Source organism: Mytilus trossulus, chromosome 5 (assembly GCF_036588685.1).
Source record: "Mytilus trossulus isolate FHL-02 chromosome 5, PNRI_Mtr1.1.1.hap1, whole genome shotgun sequence".
In the NCBI taxonomy this organism is placed as follows: domain Eukaryota; kingdom Metazoa; phylum Mollusca; class Bivalvia; order Mytilida; family Mytilidae; genus Mytilus; species Mytilus trossulus.
This window is the reverse complement of record NC_086377.1, coordinates 57474680-57501069: the sequence shown is the minus strand read 5'-3', so window position 1 is coordinate 57501069 and position 26390 is coordinate 57474680. Positions and strand designations below refer to the sequence as shown.

The 26390-nt window shown below is 32.7% G+C and overlaps 1 protein-coding gene across 1 annotated transcript; it reads left to right on the top strand.

Annotated features, from left to right (window-relative positions):
• LOC134718963 (uncharacterized) lies at nucleotides 1-25561 on the top strand. Its single transcript, XM_063581842.1, has 22 exons — nucleotides 1-139; nucleotides 2530-3023; nucleotides 3511-4503; nucleotides 5036-5185; nucleotides 6438-6606; nucleotides 6975-7111; nucleotides 9481-9559; nucleotides 10146-10342; nucleotides 10732-10899; nucleotides 11391-11646; nucleotides 12659-12774; nucleotides 13706-13856; nucleotides 14359-14556; nucleotides 15432-15519; nucleotides 16463-16662; nucleotides 17454-17533; nucleotides 18049-18219; nucleotides 20300-20450; nucleotides 21055-21108; nucleotides 21551-21709; nucleotides 22039-22164; nucleotides 24429-25561. Exons 2-22 carry the CDS (start codon nucleotides 2544-2546, stop codon nucleotides 24722-24724), a joined length of 4419 nt encoding a protein of 1472 aa, XP_063437912.1. The 5' UTR covers nucleotides 1-139; nucleotides 2530-2543; the 3' UTR covers nucleotides 24725-25561.
• Nucleotides 25562-26390: the final 829 nt, after the last annotated feature.

Below are 26390 nucleotides of genomic sequence, written 5' to 3'. Positions count from 1 at the left end.
CTCATGTGATATCTCTTCAAGGTGATTCAAACATCTAAATTAAAAGTAGTAAAATAAATTTAAATCACTGCATTTTTCGGAAACAAGGAAGTGAGATCCCACATTTTTTATTAGGATGGCCGGATATTACAACAAATATGTAAGTTTCGTAGTTTCGTGTTCTTATATACGTCTTAGTAAATTCTTGCACTTTGAAGATGTTTAATTATTACTGTATATCATGCATCAAGGATTTTTTGCATACAAATATAACACAAATTAACTAAGTATTTAAATTTAAAGTTTCATTGTCCCATTTTTAATCCGGATGGCCGGATACAAAAACACACATTATATATTTATAAGTTTCGTTTTCTTATAAACGAATAAGTGAGGAAAATAATTGTAATACTTTGAAGACGTTCATGTTTCTTTGTTACATTTATCAATCTATTTTATTACCGTAATTAATTTATAAGTATTATTTAAAATGGAAAGTTTCATTTGTCCCAAGAAAAATTGGAATGCAGTCATGTTGGGTTTTATTTTTCATTCAAAATAAATAAATGTATGTGAAGTACTCCTCTGGGTGTAGGAGTTTCTCGGTGCATTGAAACCCATTGGTGGTCAGTTGTTGTCTGCTCTATGGTGGGGGTGTTGTCTCTTTGACACATTCCCCATTTCCATTCTCAATTTTATATGATAATAAATATATGAAAGACCAAAGTGACATACCCCCAATGTGCTCGTAAAGTTATAATTGATAAAAGTAATCATAACATGGAAAGTTAAACCAACCGAAGTCTCTTTCTGAAGTTGTTTTTAAAAAAGAAGTTTAATCTGCGTGACATAAATAGTTTGTTACATATATAATTATTGTTAATCCGCCTTGAGTAGTTTAGTTATGTCCAGTGACAAATATTTCATGCATATATTTTGATTTCTAGAAGACATTTACAGTCAATACAAAAAGCTAGGTGGGTTTTGTAAAGAGGGACTACCGGTTTAAAGAACAGGAACGTCCTACCTGACTCCCATTGTAACAGGAGTGTACGTTGGGTAGGAGTAGAAATTTTACCTTGTAGCAGGTCACCTACGGAACCAAACATGCATGGAATATTTTCCAGTGGACTTTAAGTAATTGAAAATCAATCAATGAATCATTAATCTTCACCTTTACAGATTGTAACTAACGACGACCTTTGTCATCTATCGTCATAATCATACATGAAATATTTGCCACTGGATGTTAAGCAAAAACCAATCAATCAAAAAATCCTGTCATCCTGTCATCTAATTTAATTTTTATAAATGACAATTTTTCTTATCTCGCGTTAACTAGACATTCTATATATGTTATGTCCTGGATTCTTTTTTGTTTTGTTTTTGTCATGACTTTGCATTTGTTCAATAAGGAAATTGACAAATTCTGTATAATTATTCATGTAATAAAATGGGTAAATTATCGACCAATGTTATCTTTATCAAACAAAAGATCCGAGCGATATAAAGAAAACAAATTTATTCAAATAAAACAAAAAAATGCTTAAAAAAAAATTACGCTTACTCATACAATGTAGTTTACTGATACGAACAGTCTTGCATCTGATCGATCCTTTCACATTCAGCCAAAATCCATTGGTGGTTCGACTGCTTTATCATGTCGTATAGAAGTTACATATATTGAATTTCTAAAGTTAAGATCATGACAGGATGACAGGATTTATTAATTGATTGGTTGCTGCTGAACATCCAGTGGCAAATATTTCATGTATGTTTATGACGGTAGATGACAGTCAGGGAGTCGTACGGTAGTCACAATATAGTCCTTTTTTAATTTTGGATATGTTTCTGTTGTCTACGTTGTGTTTTGTTTACTTTTCGTCTTTGTGTCTTTTTTCGATTGTCAGTTGTTAGATTGAATATTAAAATTAAAAATGTTGGGAATATATTTTTGATTCTTTGACCGTAAAAGGGGTTTGTAAAACAAGGTCTAATATAAAAAAAAAAAAGAAGATGTGGTATGATTGATAATGAGACAACTGTCCACAAGAGACTAGTATACTATATATAAATACTAGTAAGTGTAAACATGACTTGTGTCATAAGGAGAGTTTTTTTTTTATTACTACATCAATATCAAATATAAAAAGGATGAAAGTTAAGATACAAGTTACAACGATGTCTTTGAAATGAGCAAAGCCCATTAAGTCAGCTAGCTAGACAACGTAAAACATCTTTCCCTTTTAAAAAAACATTAGCACAAGAGAAAACGTGACATGGCGATAAAAGATTGAATATATAAAAAAGTCATTCTAATTTGGCAGAATTTATATATCGGTTATTTTTATTTTAGATTATTGTAACATGAAAAATGTAAAAACCGTGCAAAATATAAACACTATATATCGAATTAAAATGACAAAAAGGCAAACAACAGTACCCAAATAATTACACAGAAAACCCAAGATCAAGTAACAATAACATCCAATAACACCAGACGTCATCTTGTTGTGTGAACTGAATACCTCATATTAAGTTTATTTTTAGGTGTGGTATAAGAGATGAGTTCACAGGCCGAGATGCAGGAAAAAACAATGGGTTCAGCTTCCAACAGTCTAGGTGATACAATCACATCAACAACATCATTCACCAGAACAACGGTTCCAAAAATGAGATCTCAGCTCTCAGCATCCGGGTTATCAAAAATCGAAAGACATATCCACCAATCAGATATCGTTTTAGAAAATCCATCAAAATATGTAGTTGTGACAAAATGGGTAGCAACGATTATTTTTGGAGTGCTTTTATTAGTCTGCTTGGTATCGAGTAAACTTTCTGCTATTGGAATAGCAACTAAATTAAGCGAAACCGGAAATTGCTTCACTGACCAAAAAGGCGACAATTCAAAAGATTGTTCGACGAGTTTCATATTGCTGTTGTTATTGTTAGTCATACCAAATGTTCTTACTTGTTTACGTTTTACGTGGAATAGTCTTTATAGAAAAGATAGAAAATGGCCATCAAAACTAAAAATATTTTATGTGAGTAAATTTATAGCTAATACATATATTGTTTGACAACTCGATTCTGTTTAATTTTGCTTTGTATTTGCGTTTTGTTTCATCGATTTCAATCAGAAACAATTTAGAAGAAAAAAAAAATCTGTTTTGTCCATAGAGAAATTTCAAACTATAGATTTAATAAAAGTCTTCAAAAAAAAATCTATACTATCAGGAAACAATAATATTAGAAATGAGGTTGCTCGCAGCATTGTTTTCGCTTTCAATTTTAGATAACTAAAAAAGAAATATGGTCTTTCTAGGACGCCACTCTTAAAATTTAATTTTAAAATATTGTACCAAGTGTTATGGCCTACTTTTGCAAAGAACCATCCGAAAGCAAAGACGAAAAAATTATTAAAAACACATATTATACTTGTTTAGTATGTTGAATCGAATATCTTGTAATTATATTGGATGACAAAAAACTCTCATGATTTGTATCACATCTGTCTTGTTTTCTTTTCAGTGCGTTTGCCTTAGTCTCATCGAATCGTTTGGTATGTGTTTGTTTGCGTTTAAAGTCTTGAAAATTAGCAAATCCGCAACCGTAGTTCTATTAATGGATGGAGTTTATATTGGTCATTCAATCGTGACTGGATTTATAAATAATAGGAGCAGAAACAGGCAGTCTAATCCAATCAAATTTGCTGTTTCCACAATTATGATCGTAGCTGGTTGTGGTTTAACTATTTTTGTTATAGCAGACAAAAAACTCGTGGAAACGAAGGATTTATGGCATATATTTGTTTCCATACTTTGTTTATCGACCGCGTGGCTTCCATGGGTACGGAAGAAAATTGTTTCCGTTGATCAGCCAATCGCTGCCTTCCACACGGAAAGAGCATACCAGGCGACAGAAAGCAGAAGTAGTGACGAGCAAAGCCAGGGATCGTCAATGTATGGCGGTAGCAGTTTAACAAGTAGCCAACAGACAGATGACGGTATAATCGAATCCAAAGAAAAATATACACATAAATTAATGATTATTTCATCCGGAACTAAAACAATTTCAACGTTCCTTTTTGCTTTTTTAATTCAAAGTATGTTTGATGGCTGGTCGGTTAAGGAATGGTCGGAAGGCTGGGACCTACGGCTCGGCGATCTCGAAACTACAAATGGCCGCCAAACTTATTTTTTCATGATTAATATTATTACTAGTATTTTAGGCTATGCCGTAGGTTTGTACGTTTTACGAACACAGATGGGTAAGGGAGGGTTTGCTGTGCCCCTCCTACTCTCAACACCTGTTACCTTTGGTATGCTGTATGTTAATGACTTGTGTTCTGGACTTTATTTTGGGAAAACTGATATTGAATACAGCAACAATATTTGCCATAACGGAACAGAAAATCTGGAATTCTTGTTACCAGCCTTGTTGCTAGTCTGTATTGGTCAATGTCTGTCTACTGGTTACTATGTTTACAAGAGCTCAACCATTGTACTGCAGAAAGAAGTCAAGGTATGTTTACGTGTATATACAGACCAAACATGTTTTTGAAGCATACAGTCTATAGCCAAACTTTCTCTGACATGCCATCAAAACTAAAATAGCATTAGAAAACAATGTTTAGTTATGACGAACGAATATAAAAATCACTGACTTACATGTATTAGGCCTCAAGTTGTTTAGTCTTCGAGTGCGCTTATTTGAAATACCTAAACCCCTAATATATATTTCATGAGTCCAAGCGCTTTTTTGCGCTAACCAAAGTATGACTGGTGTTGTTTTTCGGATAGATCATATGCCAGTTTATTTTCGTAGGAAACTAGCTATCTTTAATATAAACACACAAAACATTACCAGTACTAGAAAGTTTACATATGTAGTCACATCTATAAAAGAACACAACTGCTTATAACAACATAACTATGATAAAATACAAATGTAAAGTCTGATTGCAAACCTTGCCTGTGAGAGTTGGAACTTAGTTTCTTCGTAATTTATTAATTTATCTAAGGAGTCTTTTTGACAGTTTCTTTTACTGTTACAGTTATTTTGGATGCCGATGTACAACAGTTTCCTACCAGATCAGTGGATGTTGTTGGACAGACGGACACAACTTATGGACGACACACAAGAACAACAAGAAGAACAAATAAAAAAGACCAAAGTTTATATTTGTACCACTATGTACCGCGAGGTAAGTCAGAACATGATATAAGAATTTAAATGGTATATGAAAGGAGATCTTAAAAAATAGTAAAAAGAGAAGAAAATACCCAGACCAAAACATACAGAATATGATAGACTAGTATTGTCAAACAAGAAATATATTTAAAAAAGATATCCGACGTATTCAAATTTGAGTCTATGTTTAAAACTATCATTTTGATAACCTTCAGAAGCACAATGACTTAATGATGCAGGACCTCTTTAATAAAATCTCCATCTGAATATAACTACAAGAAATTCTTTACTAAGTCTGGTTATATTAAGGCAATGATATATAAGAATATTGACTGTGATGACACCTAAACAATTTATTTGTCAAAAAATCCAGTGCAAATAACAAGAAACAAATATACATTTACTACTGTTTACATTAAACTTAATTCATGGTTAACAAAGCTAGAAACTATTGGTAGTATGAGTAGTATCTTTCTGTTTATATCACCAAAACCCCGCGGAAATCTCTCTCACATGCGTAAGTGCGTTCTTAAAGTTATGTACGTTCGTACAACAAAGTTAACATTAAAAATTATATAATTGTCCCGAATAAACAGCTGTTATGGATGCAAAGAGCTATTGGAGAAACAATTATTTTAATAAAAATATAAATCTTTGTAACATCTAGTTCAAATATTTTGAGTTTTTCACTTGCTTTCCATCACGATATAATTTTCGAGACGTTTTTTTCAAACACAACCAAATCACCCACCATGACAGCATTTTGTCCAATCACAGAAAGGACTTTCGAGCATGCGTGTTCTGTTGCCATAGTTAAGCGTCCTTACGTTCAAAGGGCACAAACGGAAACTATACCGACCACGTCGGAAAAAGATATCCAAATATCGAAGTGTACATAGAAATATAAAATGCAATCACATATTCCGAGAGATCGTTTAACACATACAGTTTTCATCAGAATTCATAGATTTGTACCTTAAATAAAATTTTAAGTTCTCGCGATGAACATGAAAATCAACCGTTAAGACCATTTTCATATAAGTTTGTGTGAGTTTTTTCGATCCAGCTTAAATACCTTTGAAGTAACAGACAAATGTAGAATGGCAATAACTAGGCTGTGAAAACTTGCTGGTTGTCAGTATCAGTTTCGGTGCTGTTCTTGTGAAACAACTGCATTGCTATAACTATCTTTTTGTCTCATGTACATTCCCACCAAATTCTGTCTCTTTCATAATACATGCGCATGACACAAATTTCTATTACAGACTAGAGATGAAATGAAACAGCTTCTTGAATCTATTTCTCTGATCAATGCTGCAAAACAATATGGCACGCGCCATTTTGAATCACATATCATATTTGACGGTGGGATAAAAGGGAACGTGATAGGAGATAAAGCACTGCAACTGTTAAGTTTGGTTCCGGAAGTTCTGAGTAAGTTTACAATTCACCTGTTTTTGGTCAACGGCATATTGGTTATGCACATGCTTGTGCTAACTTGAAAATAAAGATATCGACATATTATTGGTTGAATTTCAATTGTTTATGACATTTTAAACCAAACACAATTTTTTAGAGCACGTTTTTGCATATTACCAATATTCAATTTGCATTAGGTTCTGAAACTGTGAATTATCCCTTTGTAATATCTTACTCTCACTATCTATTGTTTAGCTCAAACGGGTCATACTTTCGTTATCAAAGAGCCGTTTTGAAATAGCGTTGAATGTATGATTTTCAATAACAGAGCTTAAGTAAGAAATGTAAAAGACATTTTTTATCATATTTATATTATATCTAAGAAACTGGTGATGTTGATACCTGTACGAAAGCTGACTTCCCTTATGGACTTCGTCTGAGTTGGAGGCTACCTGCATCAAAAGGGGAGGGGTGTGGTCAACCTATGACATTTGTTATTCACTTGAAGGATAATAGAAAGGTGAGAAAAGAAAAAGGAAAATTGGTTGTGAACAAACTTATTTGACATTGTTTTATTATTTTTAAGTTTACCAACTTTGGTGAAAACAAGCATATTTATTTTTCAACGTGTACTTAAGGTTGCGTTTTAGTGACTTTATTGCGAGTTTTATTTATTTTCATATTTTGTCATTTTCAAATGGACGCTTGATGTTCAGAGGATAATTGATTTCAATAATTCTCACATTACGTTTTTATATTCATTTATATTGTTTTAAGTTTTCTTTAAATCTTCATTATTGTGTTTTCTGTGATCATACAACCAAATAGAAACAGTCTGCATGTTTGAGAAAAAACAGATTTGTGATTAACAAGAAAAAATAGACATTTTTCAAAATTGTGTATGTAAATAAAGGCAACAGTAGTATACCGCTGTTCAAAACTCATAAATCCATGGACGAAAAACAAAATCGGGGTAACAAACCAAAACCGAGCGAAACGCATTAAATATAAGAGAACAACGACACAACACCGAAACGCAACACACACAGAAACAGACCAATCATCAGACAAAACACCACGAGAATAACAAATGTAACATGAAAACCAAATACATGAATTTGGGATAGACAAGTACCGTGCCACGTCTTATCTCAATATCTCAAAAATAAGAGAAAACACAAACGACCCAACGCAAAAATGCAACACAAAGAGAAACGAACAATATTATAACAATGACCATCTTCCTGACCCGGCACAGGACACTCCCAAAGGGGAACAAAAGTGGTGGGCCGAACCTGGCCTTAAGGCATGCCAAACCTCGCACTCCAATGGCAAAGTCAAATACAACACTGAAACGACAACACAAATGATGTAACAAATGATAGAAAATAAATCGTCGTACATGACATTATTTTTAAAGACATCTGACGATCTTGTGACTCCCTATTAAAGTGTTCAATAACAAAAATTTAAATTTCTGAATAGATACCAAAATAGAAATTTAAACAGCCTTTTTAACATTTAAAAATTCAGGTTAATGTGATAGCAGTAGATTAAGACTAAAAATAGGTAAAAACGTGACAAAACATGTAAACAAATATTATAAGGAAGTATCCCATTTGAAAAAAAATATATATACATTTTTAATTCGTGTCATATCTCGGCGCTATAGGGGTCATATAAATGATGAAATAAGTTTCGACATTTTACAGACAATTAACATAACCCGACCCGAATAATCCAGTCTTTATATTTTATTCACTTCGGTCATTACAGTGCTATTATAACTAAACTGATACGTGTGTCTTTTCTTTCAACAAATAATAAATATGTCGTTATTTCGACAGAAGAGATACTTTGTCGTTATTTCGTTATTACTTCGGAATAGAAATCAATTGATTGTTTTTTGCTGCACGTCTAGTGGCATATATTTCATGCTTTTTTTTTTATGTATATTGGATGCGCATTTTTTCGTTTCGATAAAAGAAATATGCATGTACTCTATTAGGGACGACATCAAAAGTTCAATGAAGGATAAAAAAAACTTAATGCACATAGTTTTTTCATCCTACATCGATCTTTTGATGTCGTCCCTTATTTTGTCGTTATCTCAACAAAAGATATAAGTAGAAGCGTATGCAGATTTTTCGACACAAGAGATGTAATGTCGTTTTTTTTTATTTCTCAGACGTGAATTGTCGATATTTCAATAGAAAATATTAGTTTCATTAATTTTTCGATTTTTTTAACAAAATAGATTCAGCATACTGATAATAAGACAGCAAATATGTTTCTCGACTGTTAGACATAATAAAATAATCTTAGTCTATTAATTTTTTAATCAGAATGAAAGAGGCGTTTACCAAAGGGATATTCGAACTCATAAAAAGCAAACGAATTTACAGTCACCAAAATCACAACGTATTGAGAAATTAAAAACGCAGCATCACGTGACGAACCCCAGCAAATACCGTTTGTGATCTCAGGTGATCTTGTAGACTTAACGTGATATTAGCCCAAATTATCTTGATGATATGATATAAGAAACTGATTGCGGGAATGCTTTTAATTATCTCTAATACAAATAATATTTTGAAGTATAATCCTCTTTCCAAAGTGTCAAATATAGATAACCTGTAACATTACTATCAAGTGTAAAATAACAAAAATACTGAACTCCGAGGAAAATTCGAAATGGAAAGTCCCTAATCAAATGACAAAAATCAAAAGCTCAAACAAATGAATAGCCACTGTCATATTCCTGACTTAGTGCAGGCCTTTTCTTATGTAAAAAAATGGTGGATAAAACTGGTTTTGTAGCTAGCCAAACCGCTCACTCGTATGACAGTCACTAAGAATTAATTTATTGATAGTATGTCCATGTTTTAGGTAAAGAATAAGAAACGATGGAGTCAAATAATGTATATGTCATACATCTTGGATTTCCTTGTCAAAGAAGACGCAAACGGTAAATACTTACTATCAGTCTAAATTGAGCGTACAATTATGTCTTAATATACTTAACCAACAAACAGAAAATAATGAAAATAGAAATTGTGGAATATAAGAAAGTAAAAACTGCAAACTGTAATCCTATTTATTTATTCATTTATACCTAAATGCATCACTATTTTTCCCTTTTTAATGGCCAGCATACGACTAAAGGAGAGGAAAGAGATGTTTACTTGTATGTGCGTTCGTCTATCCATTCGTTCGTCCGTTCGGTATCACAATAAATGTTTTGTTTGATGAATATGTTGATCGTATCTTACACATTTACCTTGAAATTTTATCACAGGTAGAAAGTCTCTTGATTTTTTTTCATTTAAAAACATCTCTTCTAATTGGAACAAATATTTTACAATACATCGTGCACAGAACTAAAGAGTTATAGAACATTCGAACTTTATTCTTGCTTATATCACAGGCTAACAGTTGCTTGATTGATTGATTGGTCATTGTTTGCTTAACGCCCAATGGCAAATATTTCATACCATATTCACTAAGTTCCTTCCAGAACGACAAATTTTCACAATTTCCTTTTATTGTTTAAGTTGATGATGAAACAGCTTTCATTCTAACAACTGACGCAGACGTCAAATTTACACCAGACTCAGTAGAAGCTCTACTTGACTTAATGACACGTGATACATCTGTAGGTGCTGTCTGCGCACGCACACATCCGCTAGGTGAAGGGCCACTTTATTGGTATCAACAGTTTGAATATGCTATTGGACATTGGTTTCAAAAGGTATAAAGTAAAGCAAAACTATATATATTATGTATATATAGATAGATGGAAATTTCGATGTATGAGAATTAAAACAAATGGTAGAAGATCTAGAATGACAAGACAGCAACAACAGGATAGTCGTTACCATTTTACACCTTTTGTTATTTCAAATCAGTTTACTACGTATTAAAGTTTAATATCGAGACTGTATAGATAACGCAAGAAAAATTTCGCGTATATATAGCACATGGGTCTTCTCTCATATTATTGCATCCAGGAAATGAGTAAACCGAGAAAATAAAAAGCCATGAATTCGAAGTCGACAGAAATTTTCAAACGCGAAATAAAGTATCGGCGAAAGTAAGTTATTTTACAGTAGTAATGCAGTGTTTCTTTTATACTTATAGGCTGCAGAACATGTGTTAGGATCAGTGTTGTGTGCTCCTGGATGTTTCAGTGTTTACAGAGTCAGGGCTTTACGTGACATCATACCTACTTACGCCTCTAATGTGGAGAAAGGATTGGAGTTTCTCACCAAAGACATGGGAGAAGATCGTTGGCTATGTACACTTATGGTAAAATTAATTTACCATACAGTATTATGAATAACCGCCTGGTTTTAATGGATTGTGCTGATTATATTGAAAAGAAGATGTGATATTATTGCCAATGAGACTACTATTCTCAAGAGTCCAAATTACACCAAAATTAATATAATGACAATACTTACCAAAGTTTTGTTTCGAATAAATATAAATTGAGATTAGAGAAAAATGTAAAATGGGCCCGGGTCAGCCACCATAATATGTACTTGATCTAAGGGGACTATATATGATAAGAACCAAGAAACGACCAAAAAAAATGAACTTCATACTTTGCTTTTTTCAATTTCAACACCAGCCATGGTGCTTCACTGGCAGACAACAACTAACTCAATAACTAATTGTTAAACATAATCCGGATCTACGGGCTAAATAATGTAACCAGAAATCCCAAAATTTAAATATAACACAAAAATGCAATGCCTTAATCACCAATAAGGTTATTCTATGAAATATAACTATAGGTGCAAAGTGGTTGGAGAATAGACTATTGTGCTGCTTCGTGTAACTATACGAATTGTCCCACGGAGTTTGACGAGTTCTACACACAAAGGCGACGATGGATAGGTTCCACGATAGCCAACCTGTACCTCTTATTAAAAGAGGCTAAGATTGTAAGAAAGTTAAATCAGGGAATATCAATCTGGTTCTTAGTTTATCAGGCAGCATTACTGGTATCCACCGTTTTAGGACCAAGCACTGTTATGCTTATCATATCAGGTATGTCATATTCTCCGTATCATGTTCAATGTTCCTTTTGTTCATTGTTACGAAAACATTTTCATTGCTGTGTCATGTACATCGTTCTTTGTGTCATGTTAAAAACATTTTGATTGTTGTACCATGGACTTTTTACATTGTTCTTTGTGTCATGTTCTTCGTACTGAAAACATTTTGATTGCAGTGTCATGTACTTCGTTCTTTGTGTCATGTTCATCGTTCTGAAACCATTTGGATTGCAGTTTCATGTACAACGTTCTTTGTGTCATGTTCACCGTTCTGCAGACATTTTTATTGCTGTGTCATGTACATCGGTCTTTGTGTCATTTTCATCGTTCTGAAAACATTAATTGCTGTGTTATGTACTTCGTTCTTTGTATCATGTTCAACTTTTTGAAATCAGTTTGATTGCTGGGACATGCACATCGTTCTTTTTGTCATGTTCAACTTTCTTAAACAATTTGATCGCGGTGTCATGTACATCGTTCTTTGTGTCATGTTCAACTTTCTTAAACAATTTGATCGCGGTGTCATGTACATCGTTCTTTGTGTCATGTTCAACTTTCTTAAAACAATTTGAATGTTGTGTCATGTTCATCTTTCTTTATGTTATGTTCAGCCTTCCTAAATATATTGATTGCTGTGTCATGTACATTGTTTTTGTGTCATGTTAACCGTTCTGAAAAAATTGGTTGCTGTGTCTTGTACAACGCTCTTTGTGTCATGTTCAACGTTCTGAAAACAATTTGATTGCTTTTGCATCTTCATTGTCTTCACTGACATGTTCACTGTTCATGTTTATTGCCTCGTGCATGTCTTATTTGCCGTTCTATTTGTTATGCTCGCCGTTCCATGTGTCATATACATACAACCACCCTTCACTGTGTCACTGTTCTTCTTTTACGATACTTGTTTTCCAAACTACTATTTTGTTTTATTAAAACGAAGAAAGTACTTATTGGTTAAGCTTGCTGTCTTTTTAGAGCGAAACAAAACTATCTTTCTTTTATAGGAGGATTAGCCTATGCCTGGGGATTAGAAGTTATAACAACAGTCATCGTACAATTTATTCTGGTTGTTTTGTACGGAATAATCTGTATAAAGACTTCTCAGAAGACACAGTTACTTGTAAGTTTTGTTTTAGGATAACAACACTACTTCCTTGAATAAAAAATGTGCAAAAATCTAGAATAACATTTTTTACCTACTGATATATTTTATAACCTTTGCTACAGGGTTTAGTTCTGATAGAAATTTTCAATCCAAAGTGTAACTTCTTTTTTTTTTAATTGTGGAATTTTTAAACCTGTAGATTCTGCAATCAAAAAGCTCTAAAAATTGCTAGGAACATTCTTTAAGCATATCATAACTTATCTTCGACTATAGACAATTTAAAAAAAACATATGTCGGTCTAAACTTGTATTAATTGGAAAATATATGTAGGGGTTGCGTTTGTATTGATACTCAGTATACTTTAACTTGAATAAAGTAATATAGCAAATGATAAATAACTATTGAGTCCGTCTAAAACACGTAAAACCACAAATATAGTTTAGCAATAGATAAAGACAGCAACACAATAAACACGATATCACTGCTTGTGTCAATCAAACTCAGACGGCTGTATTATAACAACATTGTCTACCAAATTGATTAGATATTGAATTTTTCGACGTCTTATTAAGAAACATTAATTCTTTAGCTTTTGCTTTCTAAACCATTCTATCAAAATAAGAGATTGCGCTATATAATATGAAGACGCGACATTCTAGACTTACGTGTCTGCACAATTAAATAAAGAAACTATTCCCTAATGTTTGAAGGACTTGAAAAGTACTATTTCTTTGTCAATCCATACGATTTATTTTAAATGAAAGCATGAAAAACATATGATGACGCAACATTCAGAACTTGCATAACTGTGTTGAAAATTGAAATAAAGAAGATATCCGAAGTGTTTTTCAAGGTCTACCTTTCTCTCTAAACGAAAGAGTACATAATTCAAATTGATGCGATATACTAGTAGTTCATGTGCTAAATATTTATTTTCTTCCATAGACTGCGAAAATTTTGACCTTCGCCTACGCCTTGGTGATGATGGCTGTGGTTGTTGGTACTGCGGAACAGATTGTAGAAAATCTAGCAAATATAAACAACAAACCGTACCAGGACGGAAACGATACCGTTAATCCAACATTCAGCCCTGATGGTATGTACATTTCGATGATGGCCATTTTATATTAAAACTAGTTTTAATGCAGGATTTTCTTACTGCATTGGTATACTTCGATGTTTTTGCTATTTGGTCGGGTTGTTGTCTCTTTGACATAATCCCCATTTCCATTTTCAATTTTAATGACGTTTAAGATGGATTTTATTTTTTCCTAAAACGTGGAATCACTAAAGCTTTACGTTAAGCACCTTGAAAAGAGATAGACATACTTTTTATACAAGATTTTATACGAAAAATTATACAAAGAACACGGTTTGTGGTTAATTTGATCAATATTTAATATTATGCAGCTACCCATTTCAGCCATCTAAAGCCGTTAGTACTTAAGAGGGTGGACTTCATACCTGCTTTAGGATCATTATTTTCTTTAATTATATCGGATAAATGTAATTAAGTGTTTCTTTCACATTTAAACATTTATTAGCATTCTTTTTATTCTAACATACGTTATTAACATTGGTTTTATTTTTTATTTCAGCCATTAGTAAGGATTTTCCAATTTCCATAACAACAGTATATTTTGGTTGTCTCGTGGGCCTCTTTTTCGTGACTGGAATATGTCATTTAGATGAGTTCACCTGTCTGTTCCAAGGACTCTGGTTCCTTTTGTGTTTACCATCCGGGTACATCATGTTGATTATTTATAGTGTTGTAAACATAACCGATAGATCTTGGGGTAAGTCCATCAAACTACACAAGAATTTTCGTTGACATTACTGGTATCTACTTAGACTTCTATTTTGGGTACATCATATTGATTATTCATAGTGTTGTTTATACTACTAACAGATCGTGGGTAAGTCATAGGAAACGATTTCCATTCTGTGTATCACGTTGATTTTTAGTAATCACTTATCAACGAGACGAAGGCGAATTTAGCGTCAAGAATACGAAATTACTATCAACGGAATAAATGTTGCAAACTTAAAAGAGGGGTATCGTGGCCGAGTGGTCGAACCACTGTATCAATAGGCTGTCAACACTAAGGTTGTGATTTCGAATCCCACACGTGGAAGGTACACTCGATTCAAATCATGTGCTGCTTTAATCAGTAATAAGGGCAAACTTCATTAAGCATCAATAACGCTGTGTCAGTCTACGATGGCTTCACTCCACACTAATTATGTATTATTAGACAGGTCACCCTAATGGGATTTATATAAGAATCAATGATGCTGGTTTTTTTTTTGTTTTTTTTTTTGCTTCTTGTTTGTTTTGTTTATTATTACACAGTTTCATCTGTAATATTTATAATAGGGAATATATTTTGTTTGATGCTTATAATATTGTATATAGAAGACTGTCTTTTATAAGACTATATTTACAGTGGCGCGGACCTAGAAGTTTTCAAAGGGGGGGGGGGGGGGCGAGGTCCGCTAAGCCATTCTTCAGTGATTCCCTATATAATCAATCCAAATTTTTTCCCACAAAATAGGGGGGTCGGACCCCTAAGCCCCCTGGAGCCGACTATGTTTTACGTCTTAATGTCGTAGTTCGCTGTCTCATTGAAACTTTTCAGAAAGATAATAACTCAGTCTTTAAAATATTCAGGGACACGTGAAGAAAAACAGGAGAATACTATGAAGAAGGCCAGTTCATGGTATGAATATCTCGGCGCTATTCTTAGACAGATATTTTTGTAAGTAACGTAGATGTAATTATTTGATTGGCTTTATCTTTTTTTCCGGACAAAAGTTTAAATCACCTATTTAAAATATATATTTCTATGGTCGATATTTCATTCACCATGAATAGAAATATCATTATACCATTGGCTCTAGGAATGTGTAAGACAATATTTACCAATGGAACATTTTCCACTGGACGTTAAGCCAAAAAAGAATCTAAATCTCACAATCATCCTAGTCATACATAGAATATTTTTCCCAAACTCTAAAACAAAATATGTTTAATCAGATTCGGTTTTACATTTCTTCTTTTAATATAGATATCAAATGGTTGAATCAGTGACAATTTATGGTAAAAGAATACCAAGGGTGACTGGGAAATAAAAATACGGTTACTTGGTCTTCTCCCGACCGGCAGTAAAACGCTTGCCGAAATGGGGCGTCCGTTTGGCTGTGCGGGATGTATTTAAGATCGCAGTCACGTCCAGTCAGAATGTCCGATGTCTCGTGTAAAGAGAGTGCCACACTCTTTGCACGCTCAGAACCCTTGTAACAACTCTTTGAGGGCCCGTAAGTGGCCTGTTGCAAGGCAAAATGTCTGTCCCTATCCTATATAACCTCATTTTCCAGTGGCAGCTTAAATTTCCCCGACCATTATCCGAAATGACCTCTATTATGACAAGACCTACCTATTGTATTTATTGTGAACTAGTTCTCGTCCTGAATATGCATGAAATATTTGCCACTTGACGTTAAGTAACCAACAATCAAGCATGGTAAAAGAATAAATGTAGAACAAAACAATCTTCCCAAAGTCAAAACAAATTCAGATAATTTTCTATATCAAAATGGCAAAAAAAATACATGTTTATACTTTTATCATTGATGTTGATACATTGTAATAATACTTAATAACTGTGATGAAACATTATGCTCTATATTTTAATTCAACAGCTGCTGTGACAAACGGCATGACCAACATGACAGCAAGCCACCAACGAGTATTGAAACCTCAGACATACCATACGTAGGCCGGAAACGGGTATCTTCGGAGGCAAGTGATATAGAGGGAAGTTTTACAAGATCCTGGCAAGGAAGACCAAGTGGAACCATTTATGAGCATCAGGAAAGCAGAGAAGACCTTCTAAATCAAGGTAGTTAAAGCTGTATGGTCTTTGCTCATTGATGAAAGACGTAAAGAAACCTATATATGTATTAATTTCTATTTGTTTTGATCTGTTATGGAGAGTTGTCTCATTGGCAATCATACCAAATTAGTCGTCCATTTGGCTGTATTGGATAAAAAGTACACAACATCCGGTTAGAATAATGGACGTTAAATCCAATGCCTAGTGTGAAAAAGTGCCCGCTCACTGCTAAAAATCGTTTTACCGTATTGTAACCGGGTCCACCAATAAGCGTCCTTGCTGTATTAATATGTGAACCCTGTCGTAGTAATATCTTTAAAAACAAGATGTCTTTAGGATACACATTTCTTTCTTTCTTAGTGTCTGTCAGTTACGTAGTTTAAAATACATACATATAATTACAAATGTATAAATGCGCATCACCTACATTAATAGCAGAGGCCAAGTTGTCTAAGTTTTCATTTATTGTTTAATGTATCACTAGATTTGTGAAAACTGATTTTGTGAGTTCTAACGCGCGCACGAAGCGGGATCGTTCGACTTCAATCTTAGATGACTACTATGGTTGCCATGGAGATTCCTTTCGAGGAAAGTTGGTGGTTCTCTTCGGGGACTAAAAAAAATAAAAACTGTCAACAATGCACGATTAGCCAATAGGGCAAAACACCAACACTCAATCAATATCAATTATTATTAAAAACGTATCTTTTATTCAATTTCTCCATTCGATTTTCATCATTGAAGAGTAAACATAACACATACTCAGACTTTTATTTGTTTTGGTTGTTTTCTTAAAGATGACCCATATACATATGGAGATGAAGATGAAATCATTAAAGTTGAAGACTGGTTCCAACAAATAGATCCGGGCTTAAAGGTGATTTTATTAAAAAAAAAATATTTTTGTGGATCTGGATTGACCTAAGAATATAGAGAATAATGTGAGAGAGAGAAAGAAGATAAGAGACTATTTGAGGGCTGACTTATTAAGATTAGAGAACAATTAACCCAACAATGAATGAACAAAAATGGTATGAGAAACTAAAGAATGCAAATGTAGACCCTATTTCGACTCGTATATAAGCCTACTTGATCGACCATGTGTAAAGGTAACTGTTGATCTAAAATTGCGCTACCAATATATAGATCTTCTATTATATTTGTAGAGTACGTACACATGTTAACTTTCAATATTTTTTTGACGAACTACAGTTTTTTTTCTATCGCCAAGGTAAACCAATTATATTTTCCATTTCAGACTGAATATGTAGCCTTATAAACGGAATTTTGTGAAGCGGCTCCGACGGGTACATTGTAATTGTACACTTAACAAGAGCCAATGAGAAAGCGTGTTACATAACGATTGGATAAGAATTATATTTTCCATTTCAGACTGAATATGTAGCATTATTCAAGAAACATGGTTACGATGATACCAGCTTCATAGCAAGTATGACTGAAACAGATTTAAAAAGAATAGGAATTAAAAAGAAAACACAGAGAACTATGTTAGAAAATAGAATTAAAGATCTTCCAGACTTTCTAATAGAGGCTGCAGTTCCAGTAAGTGAAATCAAATATAAATTAGTGCGTAAAACTGGTTCAAAGTCTTAACACATCCAAAAAAGACAGTGTCTTTCAATATGATAATTTTCAATATTAACTTTTGACAAAAGCCATACTTGTTTATTGTTTATGTTATAGTTTCCCAATGAAATGTGTCTTATGTACAATCTAAATTAATTTCTGGTGACTATTTTTTTTTATGAAAAAAGATCAAAATTTTTCGCAAAATATTGAAAGAAAATATGCATCTTTTTACATGTTCACACTTCTCTGTCAACATATTGTGTACGAAATCTTCTTTGATTCAGATAAAAGTCTTTTTCATCCTATAGTTAAATTGTAGAATACTGTAGAAACTCAGTGAAATGTGCGCACATTAATTATGTTATAGCAAAAAAGAAAATCCATCCACTCTGAGGTATTTCGCGCTTGCGTATATAATCCATACTCGTGACGCTATAAAATTGTTTCACACCAATAAACTCATCATAAATACAAGGATTAACATATTGTACTCCAAAAATGTATTTCGTCTTCAAACGACTCATCAATGACGCATGATCGACCAACACTAAATAAAGTATGAAGTTGGAGAAACATCGAGGATCTAAAGTTCTGACAGGTTGATCAACGGCAACTCAAATAACATTTCCCTGGGGTAGCAAATGCTTTTTATACACATGGAAAAAAGTATTGCAACACTTTGATTTTTTAAAACTTAAAAAAACAGCCTTTTACTTTGGATGGAATATGATAAAATATTTGTAAAATAATATTGAAACATAGTTTATAATTACCTGGCATTTTAACGAACCAAAAATGTTTGAATAAAAAGATTTATCTAACCACAATTTTAATAACAAAATTAAGTGTTTTTTTTTGTACAAAAAATTGCATTTCACAACTTTTACTGAAGTCGAACTTTACAATGTCAGACATTTCAAAATTAATCTTCAGATGACTGTTCACATCATGGTTGATCTTTATACGCCAAAGAATGAGTACTTTGTGCGCAGCCTCCAGTCAAACGGATAACCGCATCTTAACGTCCTCTGATTCCTGCCATAAATCGACTAATGTGTTGCTAAGGTAGCAGCAACCATTTCTGATGAAGGGCATTGTTTATTTCATCACGTGTTTGGACTGGGGTGTCCTTTCGCGCACATTACGCCCAATAGTGTCCAATATATGCTCGATCCGGGCTACGATCGGGCGAAGGAAGATAAACCGAATTCCATTGGAACAATGGATCTTCCTCCACGGTGCTAATTTCCAACTTTGGCGAGCTCTGCACTACATTGGATACGGACAACTGTGTATCTGTTCGTAAGCAAAGGTCTCCGAAATTATCTTATCGCACGATAACCAGTAGCGATGAGTCGATCTCGAAATTTTTTTTGTTAAAAGGCTCCTGTATGCCAACCACTTTCTTTTTAGGATTGTAATGTATGCAATGGGTTTTTTATTTACCAATCTTCATTATGCTTGATTTCCCCTTTGCGGATGGCATAAGGGGTCGTTTTGATCTCGGATAGTCTTTAACATCGTTTATTGCCTGACTTTTATTCTCAAAACAACTAATAGTGGAATGGTGATGACCAACAATACGTGCGGTTGTCGCAGCAACATTCCTGCTTCTCTCATGCTGATAATCTGCCATCTTGCTGCGGTTAAGAGTTGTGGAGAACCCATTACAAGGTGTCAATCACATAGCTTTATTAACTTGGTTATTTAAAGTGTTGAAAACAATGAGGATAAAAACACATGTTTTGCTGTTTACGGGTACAGTAGCTGCATGTGCAGATAAAAACTTATCGAGTCGATAATTATTGATCAAACTCAGGTGATATTTATATAATGTTTAACTAGTTTTATTTTAACCAATTATATCACAAAAAAATATAGAGTGTGTTTTTTTAATTTCAATTTCAATTTGACGTTGCAATACTTTTTTCCATGTGTATATTTCAAAGAATTAAACATTTTGGAAATCGAATATTTGAAAATCAAATATTTTGGTAACAATGGCGTTGACCAATGAATACAGACCTTTCATATCACATTGGAACTATTGTAGGACAACGTAGATACCTGGTTAAAAGACATTGGTCTACATCAGTATAAATCAGCTTTTACAAAATGTCACATAAAGAAAACAAAAGATCTGGAACAGTTAAAGACGTTTGAAAAGAAAGATATTGAGAATGAACTTGGAATTACAAAAGCAGGTACATTGCGAGAATATGAATCTCTATATATAGTGTTTAGTAATTGTTGTGATAGGTTGCTGTACCTTTAACGTATAGCCAACATATATTTTTTTTTATAAATAAATACATGTCGCTTTTTTTGGTTTCTTTACAGTTATAATTTTACATTTGTTTATGTTGCTTTAATTTATTACAACATTGTTAACTTTATTATATCGGATGCTCATTTATGCCTTACTTGTTTTAATTTATCTTTTCCGTCAGTCCTTTGGTTCGTCAGATGTTTGGATCGTCCAACACATACTTCTTTATACTTTCCACAGAGCATAAGGCCACCATATATGGTCAGCAACTAGACAATATGGACTCATTTGTAATCATTTTTGGGATCTGTCTGACACCTGCATATGTTTGCTCGACAACGTACCTGTGCATTTTTCGTACAGTTTGTTAACAACGATATTTTCATGATTTCTTCCATGTTGTTTAAAAAGATTAGTTCTGGATAAAGTGAATTTATCACAAATGACAGAGCATTTGAATTTAGGATAATGGAAACTTATTAAGGAGATCATTTTTTACTTCATGGTTATTTATAAGTAGTTATTTATCTTCATTTCAGCCCACGTGAGACGTTTACAAGAGGCAATAAAATACTTGAGGACGCCAACAAAAGGTTGGTAAATTAAAACAGTACAAGTATAGGGTGAATTTTAAAAAAACATCAGGTTAGGTAATAATTTTTTTAAATAATATTAATGTAACAATTTACCCGTATGTTTATTTGTGCAATATTTACCGAAGAGTTTTGACTCTGTCCTTGCTTTCTAAGTGAATAATCTTAATCCGTAACAAACATGCATGCAAATGCATGATCTGTTTCCTTTTATGTATAAATGAGAAAGTAAAAAATGCTTCTTTTTGCGGTGGTTTTATTCAGGCATCATGTTTCTAAATATATATTTTCTATCGCTCTGAAGTTATATATTTGATGTGTTGTCCTCAGTTTTAGTTTGTAACCGCGGATTTTTTTTTCTCAATCGATTTATGAATTTCGAACAGCGGTATACTACTGTTGACTTCATTTGTTCATTCAATCATATTTTTTTTTATTGTAGAGGAACTCTTGCATGCTGAGATAAAACAAAGATTGGACAACGCTATTAAACATGACATACAGAAAATAAACTCAACAGAGTATGAATTCTGGAAACTACTGACAGACACGCATCTTAAACCAACATCGGAAGCTTTTAGTTTACTTGGACAATTAAAAAGTATGAAATCACCCCTTAATAAGGATATGTTTGTATATAGAATATAGGCACTTTCTTCTTTATTTAATTGTTATAATGCAATGGACTTCACTTCAAGTTGAACACTAAAAATAACAAAAAAAGTAGCTTAATATATATGGACCAAAAACATAAAATAATATGATAGCATACAAAAATTAAATAATATATGCTATAAACACAAGAAACGTTTCTGTGGCAAGAAAAATGTTATTCTTATTTACAATTTCGATTCACTAAACTTTTCTATCTATTGATAAAGAGAGATGTGGTGAAATTGCCGCGTAAACAGTAATCTTTTTCTATTGCAGTAAAACTAGAAGAACTAAGAAACACTTGGTTGATGATTTTGTTAGCGGTTAACTCCCTTTGGCTGGTGTTGATTTCAACACTTGCCTCAAAAATAAATTTATTAGTTCTTGGAAGTAATCCAGTCGGTAGGTATATTCATGAATAAATGAATATTTAATGTTTCGAAATTAGTGTTCATTACATTTTAATTTTCAAATAACTACCACGATGAAATATGTTTTAGCAGAAACAGAATTATTTATTAATATTGATTCCGATTTTAGATAGACAATTTGTTGTAAATTGAAGATAAAATATATAAAAAAACTCATCATAGATACCAGAACTAAATTTAATATATACGCCAGACGCGCGTTTCGTCTACTAAAGACTCATCAGTGACGCTCGAATCCAAAAAAAGTTAAAAAGGCCAAATAAATTGTTCGTAGTTTAAAGAAAATTAACCATATAAAAAGAGAGAAAGGAGATAAGGAAGAGCATACGAAGTTTATAAGACAAATTAAGACAGGAAGCAACATGCAGGGACACCGCATTAATTTGGGAGAAGTCAGGTTCTCCGGAATTGTAAGAGTTCCTGTTCTGCATGTTATTTACCGTACACCATTGAAGACTTGTACATATGCAAACAAAGGCTTGAACAACATAAATTCAATGTTAATACAATTCTGTTCAACATGACACACAATGTTATTCCTTTTATAGATAATAACACATTATACACTAGGAACTATTGACAAAATTTCAAAACTAAGGAACAAAACAATTTGTGTAATATACCTCTTTATTTTTACATCAATTCAAAAGTGGGGATTCCTTTCTTATTTTCCAGTTTTTTCTTTAAGTCTTTTAAATCTAAGGGTTTATGTTTCGAATCTATCATTTCATTAAAGAACTTCATGCGAATTTCACTTCATGAAAATCTTGTATGTTCCAGGTTCGTCCCAAGATGCACGAAATAAATGCACTTGGACATTATTTTATCGAATAATAATCTTAATGAAACACATTTTGAATTATAAAGGGTGTTTCTGTTTAAATATAAGTTTTCAATCTCGTTTTTCAGGATTTTTGTTTCTGCTAATATGTGCAATAATGCTTTTAGTACAATTTATTTGCATGTTGTCTCATCGTCTGTTTACTCTCCGCCATTTTCTTGCTAGAGCGCCATATACATTTGGACATGCGTACAAATCTAGCTGGTCATATAAAACAACAGAAGATCAAAGTGCTGCTGTTGAAGTACAAAGAGCAGAAGTAAAATGCAGTCATGTCGCTCATAATCGGTCGAAACGAAAACATAAAAAATCCGAAAATGACGAGGAGACGTCACCCCTGATTCCTTTTGAACAAGGGGATCAACAATGCAAGACTGTCTAAATAGGATTTTTTATTGTGACTTTACCGATATATATGATACGGAAGCGTATAAATGGCGTATCAAAAAATTAAGTTCGCATTCAAATACTTTTTGTGTCAAAACTTTGACATATAAAATCATAAACTTGCGACTTGACACTGAAAAGAATGAAAATTTTTAACTAGAAATTTTGACTATTTATATTTTGGAATCTCAGTCTTGTAATGTATGCTTTTGCCTTACATATCTGTAACAGTTCACAGGAAGTAATGACATCTTTACAAATATCATGTTTGGAATGACATTGAAGGAATGTATATATATTCCTGTCCAACTACAACATGACTATAACATAATCCGTGATCCTTTTAAACATCCAGCTTTATGTCGTCCTATAATAATGTTTTATCCACATGTATCTTATATCTTTCAATCAATAGCCATCTTGCTATACCAAATATGTTTAGCTAATTCTTCTATCTCTTAAACTGTTATTGCTCAAGTTTTTGATGATTTTTTTTAATTGTCCCTTCATATTATTTAATATACAAATTTTCTTATATACATTGTTTTATTCACTTGTATGTTTTATGTTAATTCACTTAATCAAATTTATCGTGGTTTTATAGCAATTGGGTGTATAATGCCATACTTAATTGAAGTACGTTTATTTAAGTAAAAAAAAATTAAAGAAGTCTCCAAAGTTCCGATGTTTTATATAGATAAAGGAAGATGTGGTGTTAGTGCCAATGAGACAACTCTCCATCCAAATAACAATTTTAAAAAAAGTAAACCATTATAGGTCAATGTACGGCCTTCAACACAGAGCCTTGGCTCACACCGACCAACAAGCTATAAAGGGCCCCAAAAGTATTAGTATATATGCATTTCTTATGTATGATCTTGAACATTTCGTATGCTTAATCTTTTATTTCTTATGTATTCTTATCTGTCGATCACTTTCATAAAACTATGTAATTGAATGATAGCTAACATTTGATATCGGCTACAAAAAATACTTTCTACTTGCAGGTCTTGTGTTTCTTCTTATATTCGGCATTCTTCTTTTAGTGCAATTTTTCTGCATGCTATTTCATCGTCTTTCTACGCTTGCGCATTTCCTTGCTCGAGCTCCTTATAGATTTGGGCATGGGTACCGGTCAAGCTGGTCATACAAGAATGACGAGGATATCGCAGCAGTAGCAGCGGCTAAAAGAGCAGAAAAAGAATGCCGACAGCGGGAACGTAATCGTGTCAGAAGCAGACAGAGAGTAACACGTAATCCGGAAGACGAAAGGTCGCCATTAATAAAGTTTGAAGCTGTATAGATTTTATTGTTACCTTGACAACAGGCGTTTTCTAAAACAGCTTTATTTCAATGTTGGCATGAACTAAATGATATTTTGTTTGTAAATGTTTTATTTAAATAAAATGTGTAACTTTATAAAACTAAGGTTTCAAATTCAGCGGGCAAAATTATCCTTTATTATTAGAATGTCCCAGTTCAACCCTTGTATCACTTGTCGTTTGCACGAAATTCATTTGGTTTTAAGTTCCCGTATTAATCATGCATTGAAAAACTTTAAAATACAATGAATGTCATTTATGTCATGGTTGTGGAGGTAACCTCACTTGTGATTTTAAATGTTAGAAAAATAAAACGTCTGTGTTACTTCGAAGCTTTAAATATTTATATTTATGGTTGATACAAATGTTTTGAGCGGTTTCCAAGAGTAACGTCTCCGACCTTTGTCCTTCAATTAGTTTCTCAAATTCATGAATGAAATTAAGATTTTCATAAATTTTAACATGATAATATTTAAGACTTTGAAATATACCAAATAATGAAATATGATTACCTTAAAGCTAGATGCTCTCATTTATCATTGATTTTAGTTGAAATATAATGCATGTTATCGCTATTTTATGAAATTTGCCTTTGATCAAACTGACTAATAATTTAATTTCTCAGCATATTACAGTGATATGAAAAATTATCGCTAAAAACTAATGGAGCATGTGCTGTCTATGAAAGTAACAATGTTGTCATGGGTAAACTAGCGATGACCAGATTACATATATCATTGCTCAACACAATTCGATTAATATTCTCATTTTCGTCGTACCGGCTTGAGCGAGAAAACCAATCTCGTCGAGATGACCAACGACTACCTACGTTGTTACTGGTTGTATTATATTTGTTATAGTTTTATATTAATATGAAATGTATGTTAATTGTTAGCATTAATAAATGTATGTCCCCACCTAACTTTGATTTTTAAAGCAGAAAACAATTTCATCACTATTTGTACGAGGTATTCAAACCCGATTACAAAAATTGTTATGAAAATTTTATATGTACACATGTTTATAATTTATCAACTGCACAACAACAATGATAGTGCAACCCCTTTATTTTTATGATATTAATAAAATGTAACAAAAAAACACAACGTTAAAACAATGGGCACTCTTTTTCATGAAACAACCAATACCAAGTCGAACAGTCTGATATTTATTAACTTTAATCAAAACCCAAAAATAATTCCAATAAAGTACTAGAACACAACGAATCTCGATTATTACCTAATTTTAAAAGAAAGTGTTTTTATTGCCCTTTTCAAGCATTTTTATCAGGACAATTAGAATAAAAAAAAAAAAATTGAAGAAAGTATGCCCTCCTCAATAGGTAAATTGTCAGTGCCTTAGACATCACAAAAATAAAACATTTTAGGGAAAAAAATCTATCACATATTGATGTTTTCCTTTTTTACAATTAAAACAGATTTTAACATAAAACACTTGACTTTCACACCTTAAACTGTCTAAATAGTTTAAATTGTTTCTCTATTATCTATAACAATATATTTCCTTATTAGATCAGGAAATGATAATTAAGTTTTCCATCAATACAACTGGTGTGTATAAAGTTTAAAGTCCTGAATAACGGCAATAGTAGTATACCGCTGTACAAAAGTCATAAATCGATTAAAC